Genomic DNA, 16825 nt, shown 5'->3' on the forward strand with positions numbered 1-16825 from the left:
CTGTCTAGTAATTAAGGGAGTGAAAATGAAAACAATAAAATACTGTTTTTCTTCTCACAGACTGACAAAGACTTTTAAAAATCAACAATAATTCTCAGTGTTACCTAAAGTGTAGGGAGAGGGAACACCCGTATTCTGCCAATGTCTTATGGTGGTGAAGGTGTCATGCTCCAAACAGGACATCTGAGCTGACGTCTTCCGTGATTTTATACCTGGAAGACCTCAGTTGAGGGGGTGCATGAGACAATCCCTCTGGTTTCCCAAGCTCATCTTGGGCCCAGATCTAACCATCAGCAATAAGGAAGACACGTAGGCAATACAGAAACACCAGAAATCTTTACAGAACACAGTGGGATTTGAACAGGCCATGCATGGCACCATCACAGCAGAGTCCAGCATTTGTGCCTGGTCATCTCCTGCTGAACCCACAGAAGAGGCCATTTACAGTTGAACAGTGCCCCCATCAGAGCCACAACAGTGTGTGCAAGAGACACTGGAATGGTGGCCCTCATGCCCTTCGAGTCACCTCTGGATGGCTTTGGATCTCCATCACATGCATAGCACAGCACAGTACCCTCTGCCTGCACCAGACTCTTGAGCAATAAATTCCTTGACTGGAAAATATGTCTCCAAGGACTGTTTCTGGAATGCTGGATTATATGCAAGATATGCGTCTCTCCGGCATGTAAAATCAAAGAAGTCAAGTCACTCAGGATTTGATGGCCCCCTCACCTGACCAGAGCTAAGGTTCTGAGGTTGCCTTAGCTGCTGCAGAATGTCAGGGCACAGTCAGAGGATATACCCCCCAGCAAATACACCTGTTCCCACACAAGGTCATTCACCTATACCAGGTGTAACAACTTCTTAAAGATAGAGATCAGGGTAGAAGCCAGCCATGTCAGCTGCCTTCACAATGTCAGAGGCCCTTATGTCCATAACATTAGGCCATACTGACAGAGAGGGATCAAATTAAGGCATGTTATCCATTGCCAAAAGGTCTCTGAAGCCCCTTTCCTTCCTGAGGCCAGTGATTGAGGCAGGCAAAATGAATAACCAGCAATCTCCACAAAAAAACACTGATGATCCCTGAATATGCAGTGATGGTCAATAACTAAGTTATGTTTTACAGCCATTCTTGGCTGGGTAAAATAATTCCCAAAAAGTCAGCCTGCTGACTGGGTGGGGTGCTTCTGCACATCAGCCTGCGGGTGGTATTGCTAGAAGTATAATAACCAACCTAGGTGTTGGGACTTTAGCTCAATAGTAGAGCACTTGCCTCAAATGTGCGAGGCACGAGGTTCGGTCCTCAGCACCACATAAAAATAAACAAATAAAATAAAGGTATTGAGTCAAACCACAGCTAAAAAAAAAAAAAAAAAAAAAAAAAATATTAAACAAAAAAAAAAAACCTAATCAGGGGCTTAGTTTCACTAATTCCCATTTTTATCTTGGAATTTTTGCCCAGAAACCAATTATTCCACACTAAAAAATACAGAAGACATCACAAGGTCCTGTACCAAATGACCGTTTTCAGCTGAAGGAATGCAACAGTGTGGACATTCAGATCTCTGTCAACCTGGCCTCTGCAAGTTACAAGAGGGAGACAGCTAGACCTGAGTCCTTACCCAACCTTACTCCCCAGGTAAAGAGGGGAATATGGCCACTCCTCATGAACTGTCCCAAACACTTCACTTCAGCCCAAATTCTGTCCCCTGGGCAAGAGGGCCACACACTGGCCAGACCAGTAGAACCCCTCAGAATTTCAAGTGTGTTAGTCAGCTTTTCATCACTGTGACCAAAAACCTGACTAGAACAACTTAGAGGAGAAAGAGTTTATTTAGGCTCATAGTTTTAGAGGTTCAGTCCATGGTCAGCCAACTCCACAGCCCTGTGCCTGACGTGAAGCAGAGCATCATGGCAGAAGGACATGCCAGAGGAGAGCTGCTCAGCTCATGACAGCCAGGAAGCAGAGAGAGAGAGTGAGGTGCCAGGGACAAGATGTAATCCCCAAGGGCACTCCCCCAGTGACCTACTTCCTCCAACCATGCTTAACAGTTACCACCCAATAGTGCACTTAAATTATTCATCCATCAAAATCCATGAATGAAGTCATAATTTAACCATTCCACCTCTGAACACTGCTACACAATTTTTTGTGGGGATAGATCACAGAGCTAACATAGAGCTAACAGAGGAAGGTCTCTCTAAGCCCTTCTGGGGAAGCCAAATGTGAGAGGTGAAGCCCAAAATTGGACAGAAGAGTCCAAAGAATCCACAAATCTAAGATTTCAAAGACAGATGCTGAAGTGGAGAGACAGAACTATAAAAATGCAGAGGCCAGGACTGGGTGTGTAGTTCAAAGGCAGAGCAATTGTTGAGCATGTATGAGGCCCCAAGTTTATTCCCCAGTACCACAAAAAATAAAAATAGGAAGGAAGGAGAAAAGGAAAAAGAGGCCAGTTGTCCAGAATCAGCAGTGTTAATTCTGATTTAAGGTCTGGAACAAGCTATTTCTCTAGTACTGTCTTTTTTTCTGCCTGTGGTAGATGGAAGAACTGGCTGAAAACAGCCAGAGAGAGGTAACATTCACCTCTAAACCATCTTTTTTACATCAATAGTAAGTTCTCAGGGTATGTGAATGAGGACAGATGATATGAATAGAGTCAGTTCAACCCTGCTCATAGCCCCATGAACTTACTAGTCACAGTATCAATATGCTTTATGGACATTTCCATACCTAGCAAAAGCAGAAATTCACAGAGCTGCAAACTCAAAAATAATACTAGTTCAATTCAAGAAATATGCATTGAGCACCATGATAATCAACATGATACTTGCTACAGACATATCTTGGCTTGAATTTTATGTATTTGCTCTTTTGATTGTTTGTTGTGGTGTTAATAACAAGAATAAACTAAGAAGAATAGGAAAATACCAAACTAAATAGCCTGGGTTTACCTTCCACATTGTTATTTATTAAAACATTTAGAGTAACCAATGTCGCAGGATTAAAAGATTCCCGAAACAATTGACTCACAGTTTAAAAATAAGGAGCATCCCAGGCCAACTGGAATGAGCTGTTCATGTGATGATCAAATGTCTAGTACGCTCCTCTGCTTAAATGTAGAAAACCAGGCCCAGCTGGACCTCAACTTGACTCTCACAGGGAAACACCCAATCTGCCAGCCTTGCTGCCTCCAGATAGCAGAATGTTCAAGCAGCACATAACAAATGAATTCCTCTCAAAAAGAGTTCTTCTTACAATAATAACAGCTAATCACAGGTGAGCACATACTGTCCTCCAGGCACGGTTCGAAATGGTTCACTTGAATAATCTCATTTAATCCTCACAAAAACATTGAGAGGTATCACTACTACACATTTTACAGTCAGGAAAACTGAGGTTTAGAGAAGTTAATCTTTTCAAGGTCACACAGCCAACATCTATTTTTTTCAGCGTTGATGGTGATCCTTTTAAGGTAAGCCTTTTAAGACATTAAGTCAGATCATGTTGTGCCTCTTCTTGAATTCTCCAGTGAATCCTCATTTCACTCAAGGTAAAATCCAAAATCCATATGATGGCCAAAAATACCCCACATGGACACAACCCCCAACTCACTAATTGTGTCTGATCTCATCTCCCAATACCCATCCCCTCACTCCCTGGGCCCCAGTGCATTGCCAATAGTAAAACAAGCTCCCACCTCAAGGCCTTTGCGCATATTGTTCTCTCAGCTTGTATGGGCTCATTCTTTTATTTCCTTTGAATGGGCTCATTTTTTTTTTTTTTCCTTTCCTTTTATTTCCTCTTCTCAAATAGTTTCCCCTGATAACTTTATGGAAAATAGCAAATATAAACTAACTTGACTCCTCTCTCCCAAACACACATACAGGAATACCTACATACCCGTTTTATATATATGCATATATACATGTATATGCTATATATATATATAATATATTTATGTATATATAAAATATATATATGTTTCTTCACTACCTATAAACTTGATATGATATCAAGAATAAACTTGATATAAGCATGAACTTAGTCTGTTCACTGCACTGCCCTGTGTCAGTGCCTGGAACACAGAGGTTCAGTAAATGTGTGACGAATGAAGAAATCAATAAGAAGCCAACAGAAGCTGAACAGGCTGTCTTTGAAGCCTGAGCTCTGAACCCAGGCCTCTACCACCTCCCTTCCTCGGCAGAGGAACATGTTGAGAACAAAGCTTACCTTAGGTAAAATTCTGAAATATTAGTGTCAGTCACATGAACAGAACTGGCTGGGAATGTAGCTCAGTGGTACAGCATTTGCCTAGCATGCATGAGGCCTTGGGTTCCATCCTCAGCACCACAAAAAAGTCATGTTTGAAATCATAAATCATTGCTGAACATGAACAGAACTTCCAAGAGAGCTTTGGTAAGATAGTTTGAACTACTCGCTTTAATTTTGTTTGCCTCTTACCTTAATTAGAATGTTTAAAGAGGTTTTATAAGGTTTGAAATCCGAGAAGAGTGTAACAACCCGAAACTTCACTTCTTGCTTTGGCTTGTAGAGCATCTTATCCGTTTGAATAAAGACAGACATTCTCTTGGTCTCAAATGATAAATGCGTACCATCAGAGAATAAAATCTCATCCTGGGCACGCCCAGTTACACGTAGCTCATAAATCTCATCGGCACTGTTCAGAGGTAGCTGTGGGGGAGAAGAGATCAGATATATCAGGGTCTCAATTTTTACCTCAAAAATGTCTTAATTACAAGCTAGTATAGAAAATTTAAATACATAGTATTATCAGAAGTAATTGCAATGTTGAAAATTTTACTCCTCCTGGGCACCAAACAATTTGTTTTCCTCTTTTAACATCCAGTAGTTTGCTCTCCAATTATATCACAGGGTTTCAGGAATAGAGGACACACACCCCACAGCGCGCGCGCGCACGTGCGTGCGCTCTCTCTCTCTCTCTCTCTCTCTCTCTCTCTCTCTCTCTCTCTCTCTCTCTCTCTCTCTCTATACCAGTCACCTTGCTGCTTCCAAGTCCAATTGCAAATGATCCTCCCCATCAGTTACTAGGGGTCTGAATCCCTCAACAATCCCCCAACATCCTGTACTTGCCCTATTTGAGACAGTCCACCCATGAAAGGCACATTTGCATTGTCTTCCTGCATTTTTCTCATCATGTGTCAGTCTCAGTAAGGATGATGGTACTGCTACTTGCATTACTATTATTAATAACAGAAATTCTACCTTCTAGCATTAACAGACAAGAAACCATACTAAACAGTTTACATGCACTATATATCATTTTACATTAATCCTTTAGAAGATTCTTATACTAAAACAATTCCACAAGCAAGGAAACCAGGGCTTACAGGGGCTAAGGAGGTTACTCCAGGTTGCTAGCCCAGATACAAATCCAACATGAGATATACTACTCTAAAAAGAATTTGATTGTGGAGAGTAGTGGCACACACCTGCGATTCCAGCCACTCAGGAAGCAGAAACAGGAGAATCACAAGTTCAAGGGCAGCCTGGGCAACTTAGCAAGATCCCATCTCAAAATAAAAAATAAAGAGGGATGGGATGTAGCTCAGAGATACAGCACCTCTTGTTTCAAATACCCAGTACTTAAAAAAAAAGGAAAAGAAAAGAAAGAAACCTTCATGTGATGACTTAAAAATATGTCTAAAAGTCTCTGAGTCTCTGACAAAAAGTGGAGCCTAGGGCTCAGGATGTGGCTCAGAGATATAGAACCTGTCTAACATGAGCAGGGCCTTGGATTCAGTTCCCAATATGAAAAAAAAAAAAAATACACTATGAAATTCTTTAAGGTTTATGTATATTTGGAAAGTAAATAATAAAATGTTACAAACAATAATAATGTCACTTTCAAGAAACCTCTGGTACTATTTACTTTTCTTCAACAAATAAATATTTATTGAGCCCCTCCTATATACCAGGTTGTCCTAGGTCCTATATACCAGGTTGACCTAGGTATTGGGATACAACTTGAACCAAAGACCTATGTCCTTGAGGGACTGAGAGTCTAGTCTTGCATTCTTATATTCTATTTTCTCAAGTAATACTTTAGTTCTCTGATTCTTTTAATCAGTCAGATTCCTTAATACTATAAGCAAGAAAATACGCATGCTAGGAACCAGCATATCACATGCTTATAACTGGCATAGATTTATAAATATTTCTCACGCAAAAATGAGATATTTGAGCCAGATATGCCATACAAGCCTGTAATTCCAGTGGCTCAGGATGCTGAAGCAGGAGGATCAGTTCAAGACCAGCCTAAGCAACTTAGCAAGGCACTAAGCAATTTAGCAAGACACTTTCTCAAAATAAAAAAATAAAAGATTGGGATGTAACTCAGTAGTAAAGCAATCTCCTACACATATATATATATATATATATATATATATATATATATATATATTCAATGGCATTGCTCTTTATAATTTGGATACAGTTTGATTGTTTTAGTGGCACAAAGGTCTGAGAACAGATGGCAGATTAAATACTAACATTAAATTAATGATGCAGAGGTGCAGAGGCTTCTTCACCACAAGAAAGCCAAAGAGTCAGAAAATTAGAATTAACATGAATGCACCCCAAAACATTTTCCTCTGCTCCCTTCTCCCTCCTCCTTCAGGGAGCTCCATTAGAAACCCCACCTGACCAAACATAAGACTTAGGTAATTCGGCGTACTCAAAGACTCAGTCCTAATCCCAGTGCTAGGAAATCAGAATGATGACAGAGGCCTAGGTGCATCAGTAGACCTAGGTTCTCTCTGTGAAGAACAGGCAACATTACTTTCATTAAAGTGTCACCAGGGACTCTGCATGGTGCTCCACAATCCCAAGGAATCAGTACAAACTTTGGCTCTTCATTATTAACAGTGGAACACATAAGAGAAAGGATGGAGAATACTGTGGAATCTAAGCAATCTTTGCAACGGTTTCTGTGTGTCAGACCTGGGATGGGTTGTAACCTGCATCCACAGCAGAGTGGACACCCTAGGGCACAGAAGCTCCTGCATCTCTACTGGCCTTCTGTCTTCAGTTGCCTTCTGTCTTCTTGGGGCCACTTACTGAGAAAGGGTTTCCCAAAATGGGTAATAGTGCAGTCCCCTGATAAAAGACTTCCATCTCTTATGTAGGAATCAATATTTTCCCGTGGATATTTTGGACTCCTGTTTCTTGACCTGAGGGGACAGAGCTGGAGGAAGGTAGAGGCACCACAGTTGGAGACTATATATCAGCCAGACAAAGTCTAGGAGTTGACAGTATCAAGAGGTCTTTATTGACAAAATATAAGCCTCTGAGTTGAGTATATCGATTCTCAATTAGGCTAAGCCTATTCTGTGCATCCATAAATGCAATCTGTCTGAGTCAACGACAGCCTTCTGCTCAGAGTACATAAGAAAAGCAAGCTCAAAAGATCCTTGGTGGACATTAAATAAGCATGATTCATTCTAATCTGAGCTCTTTCACCTCCTCTGACAGGTTCATTCCTCTAAGGAAACTTGAAATGACACAACAGTGCTTATCTTCATTTACACCCTGGATAACGCCAGTTACTAAAGAAATGGAAGATAATTTTTTAAGTCGAATTGATAAATTTAGGATGGCAGTTTTTATCGACTTTATTTAAAATAAATTTTAAAAACATGTCTAATTAAATAAAACCACTGCCTCATTTTAAGTTGGATTCCTTTACCACAAGAATAAGAGAAATCTCTCTACCATATTTTAGACAAAAAATAATAATCTTTATATTAAGCAGCAATTATGATTTTACTTTCTTCTTATTGAAGGCTATTTGTATTAAAAAAGAAACAATGACTAAATCAGATAAGACACATTTGTTTTAATGCACTCCTAAAATACACATGCTTTGCAATAAAAAATCATAAGGACCTTAATAAATAACTTAAAATACTACATTTACAAACATCAGGATGCAAATACACTTTAAAAAGTTGGGTCCACTTAAACTGAACACCCATGAAAACACAGACTCTTCTATTTTTGCCATGAATTATCAAAGTTACCCAGACGTTTTATGACTAAGTCTTTAAAAATGTCCTTTACTAAAAAGGGAAATACTCCTAAATATAATCTCTGGTAAAGCTTTTAATAAATAGTCACTATAGCTACATAGAGTTGAAATAGCATATATAATATTAAAAACAAAGGGTTTGTCGTTAATATTAAATTTTTAAAAAGAACTATAGTAGCCAAATTTCTAGCTAGGGACAGCTCAGACAAGCACGGTTTAAACCGCATGGAGACCTCTCATGCCCTTGCCCTGCTTCCTCCTGTTTCCAGCCTTTCTACACTTCCAGTCTGTGAAGATGCAGACTCTTGAGGAAAACAAAGTTTACTGGGCATCAAGTTATGATTCCTGAACTTGATTTCCACTCTCCTGCTGCTGTAGAGCAATTACGTTACATAGGATTTATTTTAATTTCACCTCTAGCCTACCCTCTCAACAGAGTCATGCACACAGAATCTACTGTTTTAGGTTCTATTAACGTTAGCCAGCTAATGATTTATTGTCACAAAGATTGTAGTGGAGCAGCGAATCCCACTTTTGCCTGCTCATGCCTTTTTCCCCGCCTCTACTTTCTATTGTTAGCAGGTGTGTGTGTGTGTGTGTGTGTGTGTGTGTGTGTGTGTGTGTGTGTGTGTGTGTTTCGGTGCTGGGAACTGAACCCAGGGACTCACACAAGCTAGGTAAACACTACCACTGACCTACATCCCAGCCCTTTCTTTGTTTTGTTGTGGTTGTGTGTCTTCTTCTTTCTTCCTCCTCCTCCTCCTTCTTTTCTTCTTCTTTTCTTCTCCTTCCTCTCCTCTTCCCCCTCCTCCTCCTCCTCCTCCTCCTCCTCGTCCGTTGTCATCTTTTTTTTTTTTTTTAATGACAGTGTCTTGCAAAATTGTCCAGGCTGGCCTGGAACTTGCAATTCTCCTGCCTCGGCCTTCTGAGTAGCTGGGATTACAGGTACATGCCCCAGTGCCAGCTAGCAACTGCATATTTCTCAGTAAGGCAAGTACAAACACAACATGTTAGAAACTTAATTGATAAGAAATATAATTTTTATAAATACTATTTGGGACACAATATTAATATTCTCTTGGAACCTCCCAAAATGAATGTAGTTTCTGAATATGCTTAACAAACAGCCATCAAGAGGTAATAAGTGAACTGGTTCATGAGGTAATGCTGATCCTACTCAAATACATATTATGTCAAGGCCAAAGTCATTAGTCATCTATTCTCAGAAAATTATCAAACTGTGCCTCTAGTTGGATGATGAAGTCTAGTCTACTATACATCAACCGCCTGAAAATCCAGAACAAAGCATAGTTATTAAAACACAGACTTCCAAATCAAAGCCATGGGAAATAGGATTAGTTCACAAACAACATATAATAATAAGGTCTGATGGCTCTCTCAACAAAATAATAACCCCTTTGCATTTCTACAGTAAATTTTACAATACTTTCACATCTTATTTCACTCTAAGGCATCCCTATGAGCTAGAGACTATCTTTATCCCTCTTCTAGGGCCAAGGATAGAGTGAGGTAAGTCAGGCACTTGCCTCAGGGGCAAAATTGGAGGGGCACCAAACAACTGTAATCAAGAAAATAATATTTAATATTTTAAAATATCAAAACTAATACAAAGAAAATATTATGACCCCAAAAAATTAAAACTTTAACAAAGACAGGACAAGTATTACTGATTTCTTTTGCCTCAGGTTCTAATATGACTCAGCATGGCATAGCCCTCTTCAAAGACAAGGAAACTCAAGAGCGGAGTATTTATTACACATTGAAGACCTTAAAGCTCATTAAGGCAAGGGGGAACAAACACAGTGAACTTCTCTATTTTACAAAAGGAAAATCCCTGCTAAGAGTTTGAAGACCCTAACAACCAATATCCCTGAAATAGCAGTACTCTTAAATAATCCAAAGGCTGAACTTAACTCAAGATACACTTCCAAGAAATGCAAACAGACAAAAAGCCAATAAAATATTAATTTATTTAGCTCATTGAGGCAATGTATTTCTAAAACCAAAAACTGCAAATGAATACTCACTGCTGGAAGAGTAAGTGTCCTGAAAGAACCTAAAAGAAAAACAGGGAAGAAAAGAGATTTGTCACACTTTGAATGTGATACTATAACATGAAATTTATAAAACTCTTAGATGTAGATGGGATTATAAATGCATTTGGTTAAACCAAAACAATTTCATAATGCCCAGAATATACTAGAAATTATTATGTATCCTTGTGTCAAAGATCTAAGGATTATAATTTTTAAAATGTCAATGAATAAGCACCCAAAACAGGAAAATTTTCTTCTCTTTGTCATTATTATTTGTTCTCATTGTTGCTACAGCTCTCATTCCTGTTCTAAGGCATATGTTTTTTGGGGTTTTTAAAAATAATTTTTAGTTGTATTTTATTTATTTACCTTTATTTTATTTATTTATTTTTATGTGATGTTGAGTATTGAACCCAGGGCCTCACACATGCTAGGCAAGTACTCTACCACTGAGCTACAACCCTGGCCCCAGATTATGTTTTTAAGGGACACTCGGTAGAGCATAGGGGAACCTGCAGTTTGGGAGTTCAGGATGGGGGGTGTTTTGCTGTTCAGGGACTTTTCATTTTGTTTTTTCTTTGTTTTATGTAGTACAGGGGATTGAACACAGAGTCTAATGAATGCTAAGCACGCACTGTACCGCTGATCTACCCTCACATCAAGGTCTATTTTTTATGTTCTCATACCCTCATGATAAAGAAAGAAAAGGAAGGCATTAGTCATGTCAAGGGGGAGCTGGGAGTCATAACTGACTCATGAGTATTAGGGTGGTGCAGATGTTTTTGCATACAGTTTCTAAACATAGGATTGCTACTTTAATTCATGCCAACTTCTCATCATATCCATTTATTTTGAGGGAAAAATGGTTTCAAGTTAAAAATTAAAAAGTACTTATCTGAAGTTCCCATCAGAAGATAATAGAACCTCCTTTCCTTGATTAACTTGAAAATTATTTATTAAAGATGCCAAAATTAATAAAAACAGACATGGTCCCTCTCCTCCTGGAAGCCACATGGGTTTATCATGTGAGATCAGAGAGGCACCAAAATGTTGCACAATACACAGCAGGAGTTTTAAAAGTGGCTTCTGAAGTCAGATCTCACTGGTTCTATCATGAATCTGCCACATTCCAGCTCTGTCTTTGAACAAGTTACCTGATTCTCCAGCCCAATGTTTTCATCCATAAAATGAGGAAATTGATAATCACCAACCTCACAAGATGGTAGTGAGGTGGTACTTGATGCCTGTAAAGTGTACAGAACAGTTCCTGACACATAGGAAACATTTGATGTGTTAGCCATCACAGTGCCAGAAAGCTTAAAGAGTTTTCCACTGGGAATGTCAGTATGCCTCTACAACAATAGCCTTCAAATTTTTATGATGAAGCACTCCATAAATAAAAACATTTAGTACACATTACTAATGTTAAACTAGTCATAATGTTATGTACATGTATTTTCTCAAACTATCAAATAATAAAACCTTAATTTCCTAGTTTTTCTCAATTACAAAAATGAAAGTACATTTTCTACCTTCACTCTTGTAAATAATCTTGTTTATCTTATTATTAATAAATAATCTTGTTCAGATGGCTGCACACCACCACAAAGACCACAGCTTCAGTGGGCCTCAAGGAAACACGAATATGTTTCCAGGAGCAAATAAGCAAGTGATCACCATCATTTATCACCCAGCATAAATCAGCTTATCTAACACCTATCAGCATAGAAACCAAAGAGTGGGAGTTTTACATAAGAGGACGGTGGACAAAACATGTTTTGAGAAAGTGAAGAAGAGCAGTTGAACAGACATAGAAAGAGGGGGGAGGGGGAGCACATAGGAGGACTGGAGGGGCAACGCCTAGAGAAAATGATGCCAGCCTCTGCCATTCTAAGACAGGAGAAATTAGCCAGGTGAGGGAAGGGCAGGAAACATGCTTCAGGCGGAGGAGCAGCAAATCCACAGAACAGAGGTCATCTTCAGTCTACCCAAGCAAAGATCTGGTTGGGCCAAGCCACTGGCCAGGAGAGGGCAGCAGAGATGAGACTGGCCCAAAGTTCAACAGGCTCTCTGCACAGGCTGAGCCCTTGACACCAGTATCCCAGTTGACCCTGTTATGCACATTCTGATTTAGCATTTGTCCTGGATCTTTTGTTGGTTAGAAAAATGTTATTATGGGATAGGTTCAATCTGCATGTTTGAAATAGTTCATTCTTTTTTGATAGGTAAAAATTGCATATATTTATGGTGTACAATATGATGTTTTGATACATAATTTGTGCAGTGGCTAAAAAGCTAATTCACATATTCATTACTTCACACATTTCTCATTTATTTGTGGTAAGAATACTTAAAATCTACATTCTTAGCAGTGTTCAAGTATATTAAATGTTATCCTTAATCACTATAACCATGATGTACAATAGATCTCATGAACTTATTCCTCCTGTTGAATGGAAATTTTATCCTTTGACCAACATCTCCTCAAGCCCCCAGCCCAACCTCATTTTACTCTCTGATTCTCTAAGTTCAACATTTTAGATTCTACATATAAGTGAGATCATATGGTATTTGTTTTTCTGTGCCTGGCTTATTTCACTTAATGCTCTCAGATTTATCCGTGTTATCACAAATGACAGAATTTCCCTTTCTAAAGCTGAACAGTATTCCATTGTGAGTATATACACCATCTCCTTTATCCGTTTACCTGCTGATGGACACACACAGGTTGAATCAATGTATTGGCTATCACAAGAAATGCGCAATGAACAAGGGAATGCAGATGTCTTTGCCATGCTGATTTCATTTCCTTTGGATATATACTCACCTGTGCTTTGGGAATAGCTCAACTGAGCTGGGGGGCTCTGTTCATTAAGGTTTTATTTTTAACAGGACAGATATATTCTACATTGAATTGAAATAAAATTGAAAAGCCCTATGGTGCTGCAGCAACTAAACTTGGTAAATCCTTGAAAAAAACTACAGTCAATTTACTTAACAAATTCTGTCTTATAAAAAATATTTGTTGGGTTAGAAGTAGGATGCTTGCCCAGCATACACAAGGCCCTAATTTCCATGAGAGAGGCATAGAACTGAAAGCAAAATGACAGGACCTGTGAATTATTTCGGCTGAAATACTTGAACATTTCAATATGGCAGGAAAAATTAAATTAAGAATATTGTGTCCCTATAGCAGAATTTACTATATAGACAGTATTTCTTACCAGGTACCTCAGTACATGTAGAAAGAGTGTGTTCTCAATTTAAAATATTATGGCCAGACAACCTGAGCATGGACATAAATAATGGGTTATATGAGTTCATGCTGCTATATAATTAAATAAATGGTTAAATGACAAAGAATAAAAGTTCTTACTTATAAAATTCATCTAACAAATATAGACAGAATCCTGGAATTAGAAAATTTCACAACTATCACAGAAATGCTTAATTCAGGCAATAATCACCAATCTAGTATGTACAAACAAGCTAAGAACCACTGCTATTTTAAGCTAATAAATTTGGGGGTGGCTTATTTCATAATGATAGATAGCTGGAATACTTTTGAAACAAAATTAACTAGCAGTCTCTAAAGCTTGGAGGTCCTATGTATTAGCCTCTAGCCACATGTGGTTATTGAGTCATTGAAATACACAGTAATTATAAAATACACCCATATTTCTAGGACTTAGAACAAAAGAAGAGTATAAAGTACCTCATCCATAATTTTATTCATGTTGAATTGATATTTGTAGACTACTGGGTTAAAGTATATTATTAAAATTAATCTTATCTGCTTATTTTTACCTTTTTAATATGGCTACTAGAAGATTTTCAATTACTTATGTAACAGTGGTCTACTTTATGCTTTGAATGTAGCCCTTGCTGCTCTTGCTCTGCCACCTTTTTTTTTTTTTTTTTGCAGTGCTGGGGATCAAACCCAGGGCTTTGTGCTTGATAGGCAAGCACTCTACCAACTGAGCTATCTCCCCAGTCCTGCAACCTATTTTTTTAAATGGACATGTTTCTTTCTCTTCCTCTCTCCCTGCTCCTCCCTAATCTCTCCCCCTTCCTAATCTCAGGGGAAACAGGATTACCTTTCTTTCCCATTTTAGACAGATTTATCAGTCCTTGAGTACACACTCACCTTAGAATGAAGTTTCCAAAAGAGAACATGTGGAATATAGCCTTTAAACAACCTCTTTTAAAAACCCCTTGTTCATGTAATTTGACTATCCTGTAAATTTTGGTAGTCTCATTTTGTCTCTCATTTTAATCGATTACTAAAGTGTATTTTATTTTTGCCCTTATTGAGTCATTTACTGACGTGTACAACTGTTCTCTTGTAAAATTAATAGACTATTCATTGCATTTAAAAATAAAACCTTGCTCCCCCTGATGGGCAGAATCACAGACTCTGGGGCAGGAGTTCCCTGTGTTTCTCCTTTGTTTGCAAAGTAATAAACCTTCTTTTTCCTTTTTCTCAAAACTGTGTCCTCGTTACTGGATTGGCATTGGGGACAAGGACCGAGCTTTTAGCAACACTTACATAGTTACTAGACTTCCATTGGACAGCCCTAACCTAGAGGATATAACACTTAAATTTTTACTTAGAAACAACAGAACCACCAACAGATCTGAAAGAATTCAATTTTTTAATTTTGTGAAAAAAATAATCATAGTATTTATAGAGTGTTCTAACTGGTTTAATCCTCACAACAATTCCATTTTATAAATGAGAGCCTTAAGTCAGAGACCTGAAGAAACTCACCCATGGTCACAGACTACAGCAATGGGGCCAAGGCTCTGACAGGGCTGCTGGACTCCTGGGTCAGAGCCCTCGTCACTGCTCTGCCCTGATTCTCCGCACAAGAAGCAGTTACACTCCACAGCCTGCATAGCCTTTGTTGTGACAGGTTGACAGATTTAGCTCCATGGAAATGTTATAGGCCAGGCTACATGGACAATGACTAAACAGTCTCCATTTTGCTCCGAGACTCCATGCTTGTCCTGTGGGAACATCCCACCTCTGTACCCATCAACAGTTGTTAGCTTCTCCCATGGGAACACTGGCCTCTGTACCCATCATCAGTTACTTAGCATGACATATTTGGCAATACAAAATGACAAAATGACTATTCTTATATAATGAAAAATTATTCTCTTTTTGATTCCTATTTTTCCTAAACGATGTACCTTGTTAACAGTGATGTCAACAGTGATTATTTAGATGTTAGTAACCATTCTTTAGTTTGTACCTAAGTAAGGTCATTTTGACCCACTTCCCTCTTCTGCTAATGATTTTAGATCTCATGCTGTTAGTTTGTAATTTTAAATCAGAGTAACAGATACTTATGATTGATGTACTGACTTATGGTATAAAAACCCCTGCAACCCTATGGTCAGGGCTGTTCTCCCAGTAGCCATTTTTGGGGCATTGTGTGAGACAGTCAGCCGGCCGGCTTCATAATGACTCTCAAATTGGAACTTGTCAGTGGTGATCGGTCTGTTCTTAAGTTGCTCACTATAACATTGTGAATGCTGTCAGCCCCACTTCCTCAATCATGGAGGTTAAGAGTCTCATTCATCCTGAACTCTTCTCTCCTCAACTCTATGTTAATCAGTCATCAGAACCAGTAGATTCAGGAGCCTATGCCAGCCATTCCAAAGAGGCGGGCAACCTTGGGTCAGGTGACTCTTTAGTACCTGCAGGTACCAGAGGGCACGGCTCTGAGAGCAGCAGGCTGCCAGACCCTCAGCAGCTTGCAGGAAGAAGTCCTTCACGCCTGATCTGGGTAGTCCAGCACAGCGTCTACCAATGTCCCACATTAGAATAAAACAGAAAAAAATTAAATTGCAATGAGCTACACCAACAAACCAGTGCCTTCCATTACTGAGAGGTACTTATTTTTCTTTACTGTGGGATAAATCACCAGGGGTTGACTATTTTGTCAGCTCAATTACTGGAGGAAACAATGTGCTTCCTTTCTCCCCTGGTCTGACCCACAGTCTGCCTCCCACTGCCAGCAAATTTATAAAGATAAGGAGGGATGAGGGGTAGAAGTTTATTTTGGTCCAAGTGACATCAAGCAAGGAGAAAGTGGAAAAGAGCTGGGAGTCTACAATTCATTCAAATAGATCTCAGACCTCGTGGGTTGATTAAGTGGAAGGCAAGCATTTTAGCGATTCAAAACAAGTTCACCAGATTTGAAGTACAAGAAATCCCATTTCATAGAACTTTTTTTTTTTTTTAAATGTGGTTTTTAGTTTAGTCAAACCTTGGAAGGGTTTTCTCATTAGAAAGAAGTTGAGAGAGTTGACTGACTACATGCCTGGGTCCTGTGCAGACACATGACCACATCTGTTCACAGAACCAGGAAAGACATACAGCCAGAAAGAGAAGTTCCATCCAAAAGTAGAGTGCAGGGACAGAGATGTTTCACCCACCTCTCACTCTTGTGGGATCCAGGGAGTGGCTCAAACAATGCAAACAGAAATCTGACTTATGATACTCACTGGTCTCCTATATTCTTATCTAAAGGTCAACTTTAAATAATAATTTTTTTTAACTTGCTGTCTTGCCTGTAAATTTATGAACATGGCTTGGAACTTCCTAGGTGTTTATTAAGTCCAAACACAGAACTTTTTGAATGTCCCAACATTTTAGCAATAATTTATGCCACCAAGACATAA

The 16825-nt window shown here is 38.9% G+C and overlaps 1 protein-coding gene across 2 annotated transcripts in view; it reads right to left on the reverse strand.

Moving 5' to 3' along the window:
- Nucleotides 1-16825, reverse strand: part of CD109 (CD109 molecule) — a 142764-nt gene that overhangs the window by 112347 nt on the left and 13592 nt on the right. For both annotated transcript variants that reach the window (XM_079146499.1, XM_079146498.1), the window contains exons 4-5: nt 10124-10152; nt 4469-4699 (exon numbers count right to left, since the gene is read on the reverse strand). In XM_079146499.1, the coding sequence (XP_079002625.1) occupies nt 4469-4699; nt 10124-10152 (260 nt within the window). The remainder of the gene's footprint in view (nt 1-4468; nt 4700-10123; nt 10153-16825) is intronic.

Source organism: Sciurus vulgaris (genome assembly GCF_902686455.1).
Source record: "Sciurus vulgaris genome assembly, chromosome: 7".
Classification (NCBI taxonomy): Eukaryota; Metazoa; Chordata; class Mammalia; order Rodentia; family Sciuridae; genus Sciurus; species Sciurus vulgaris.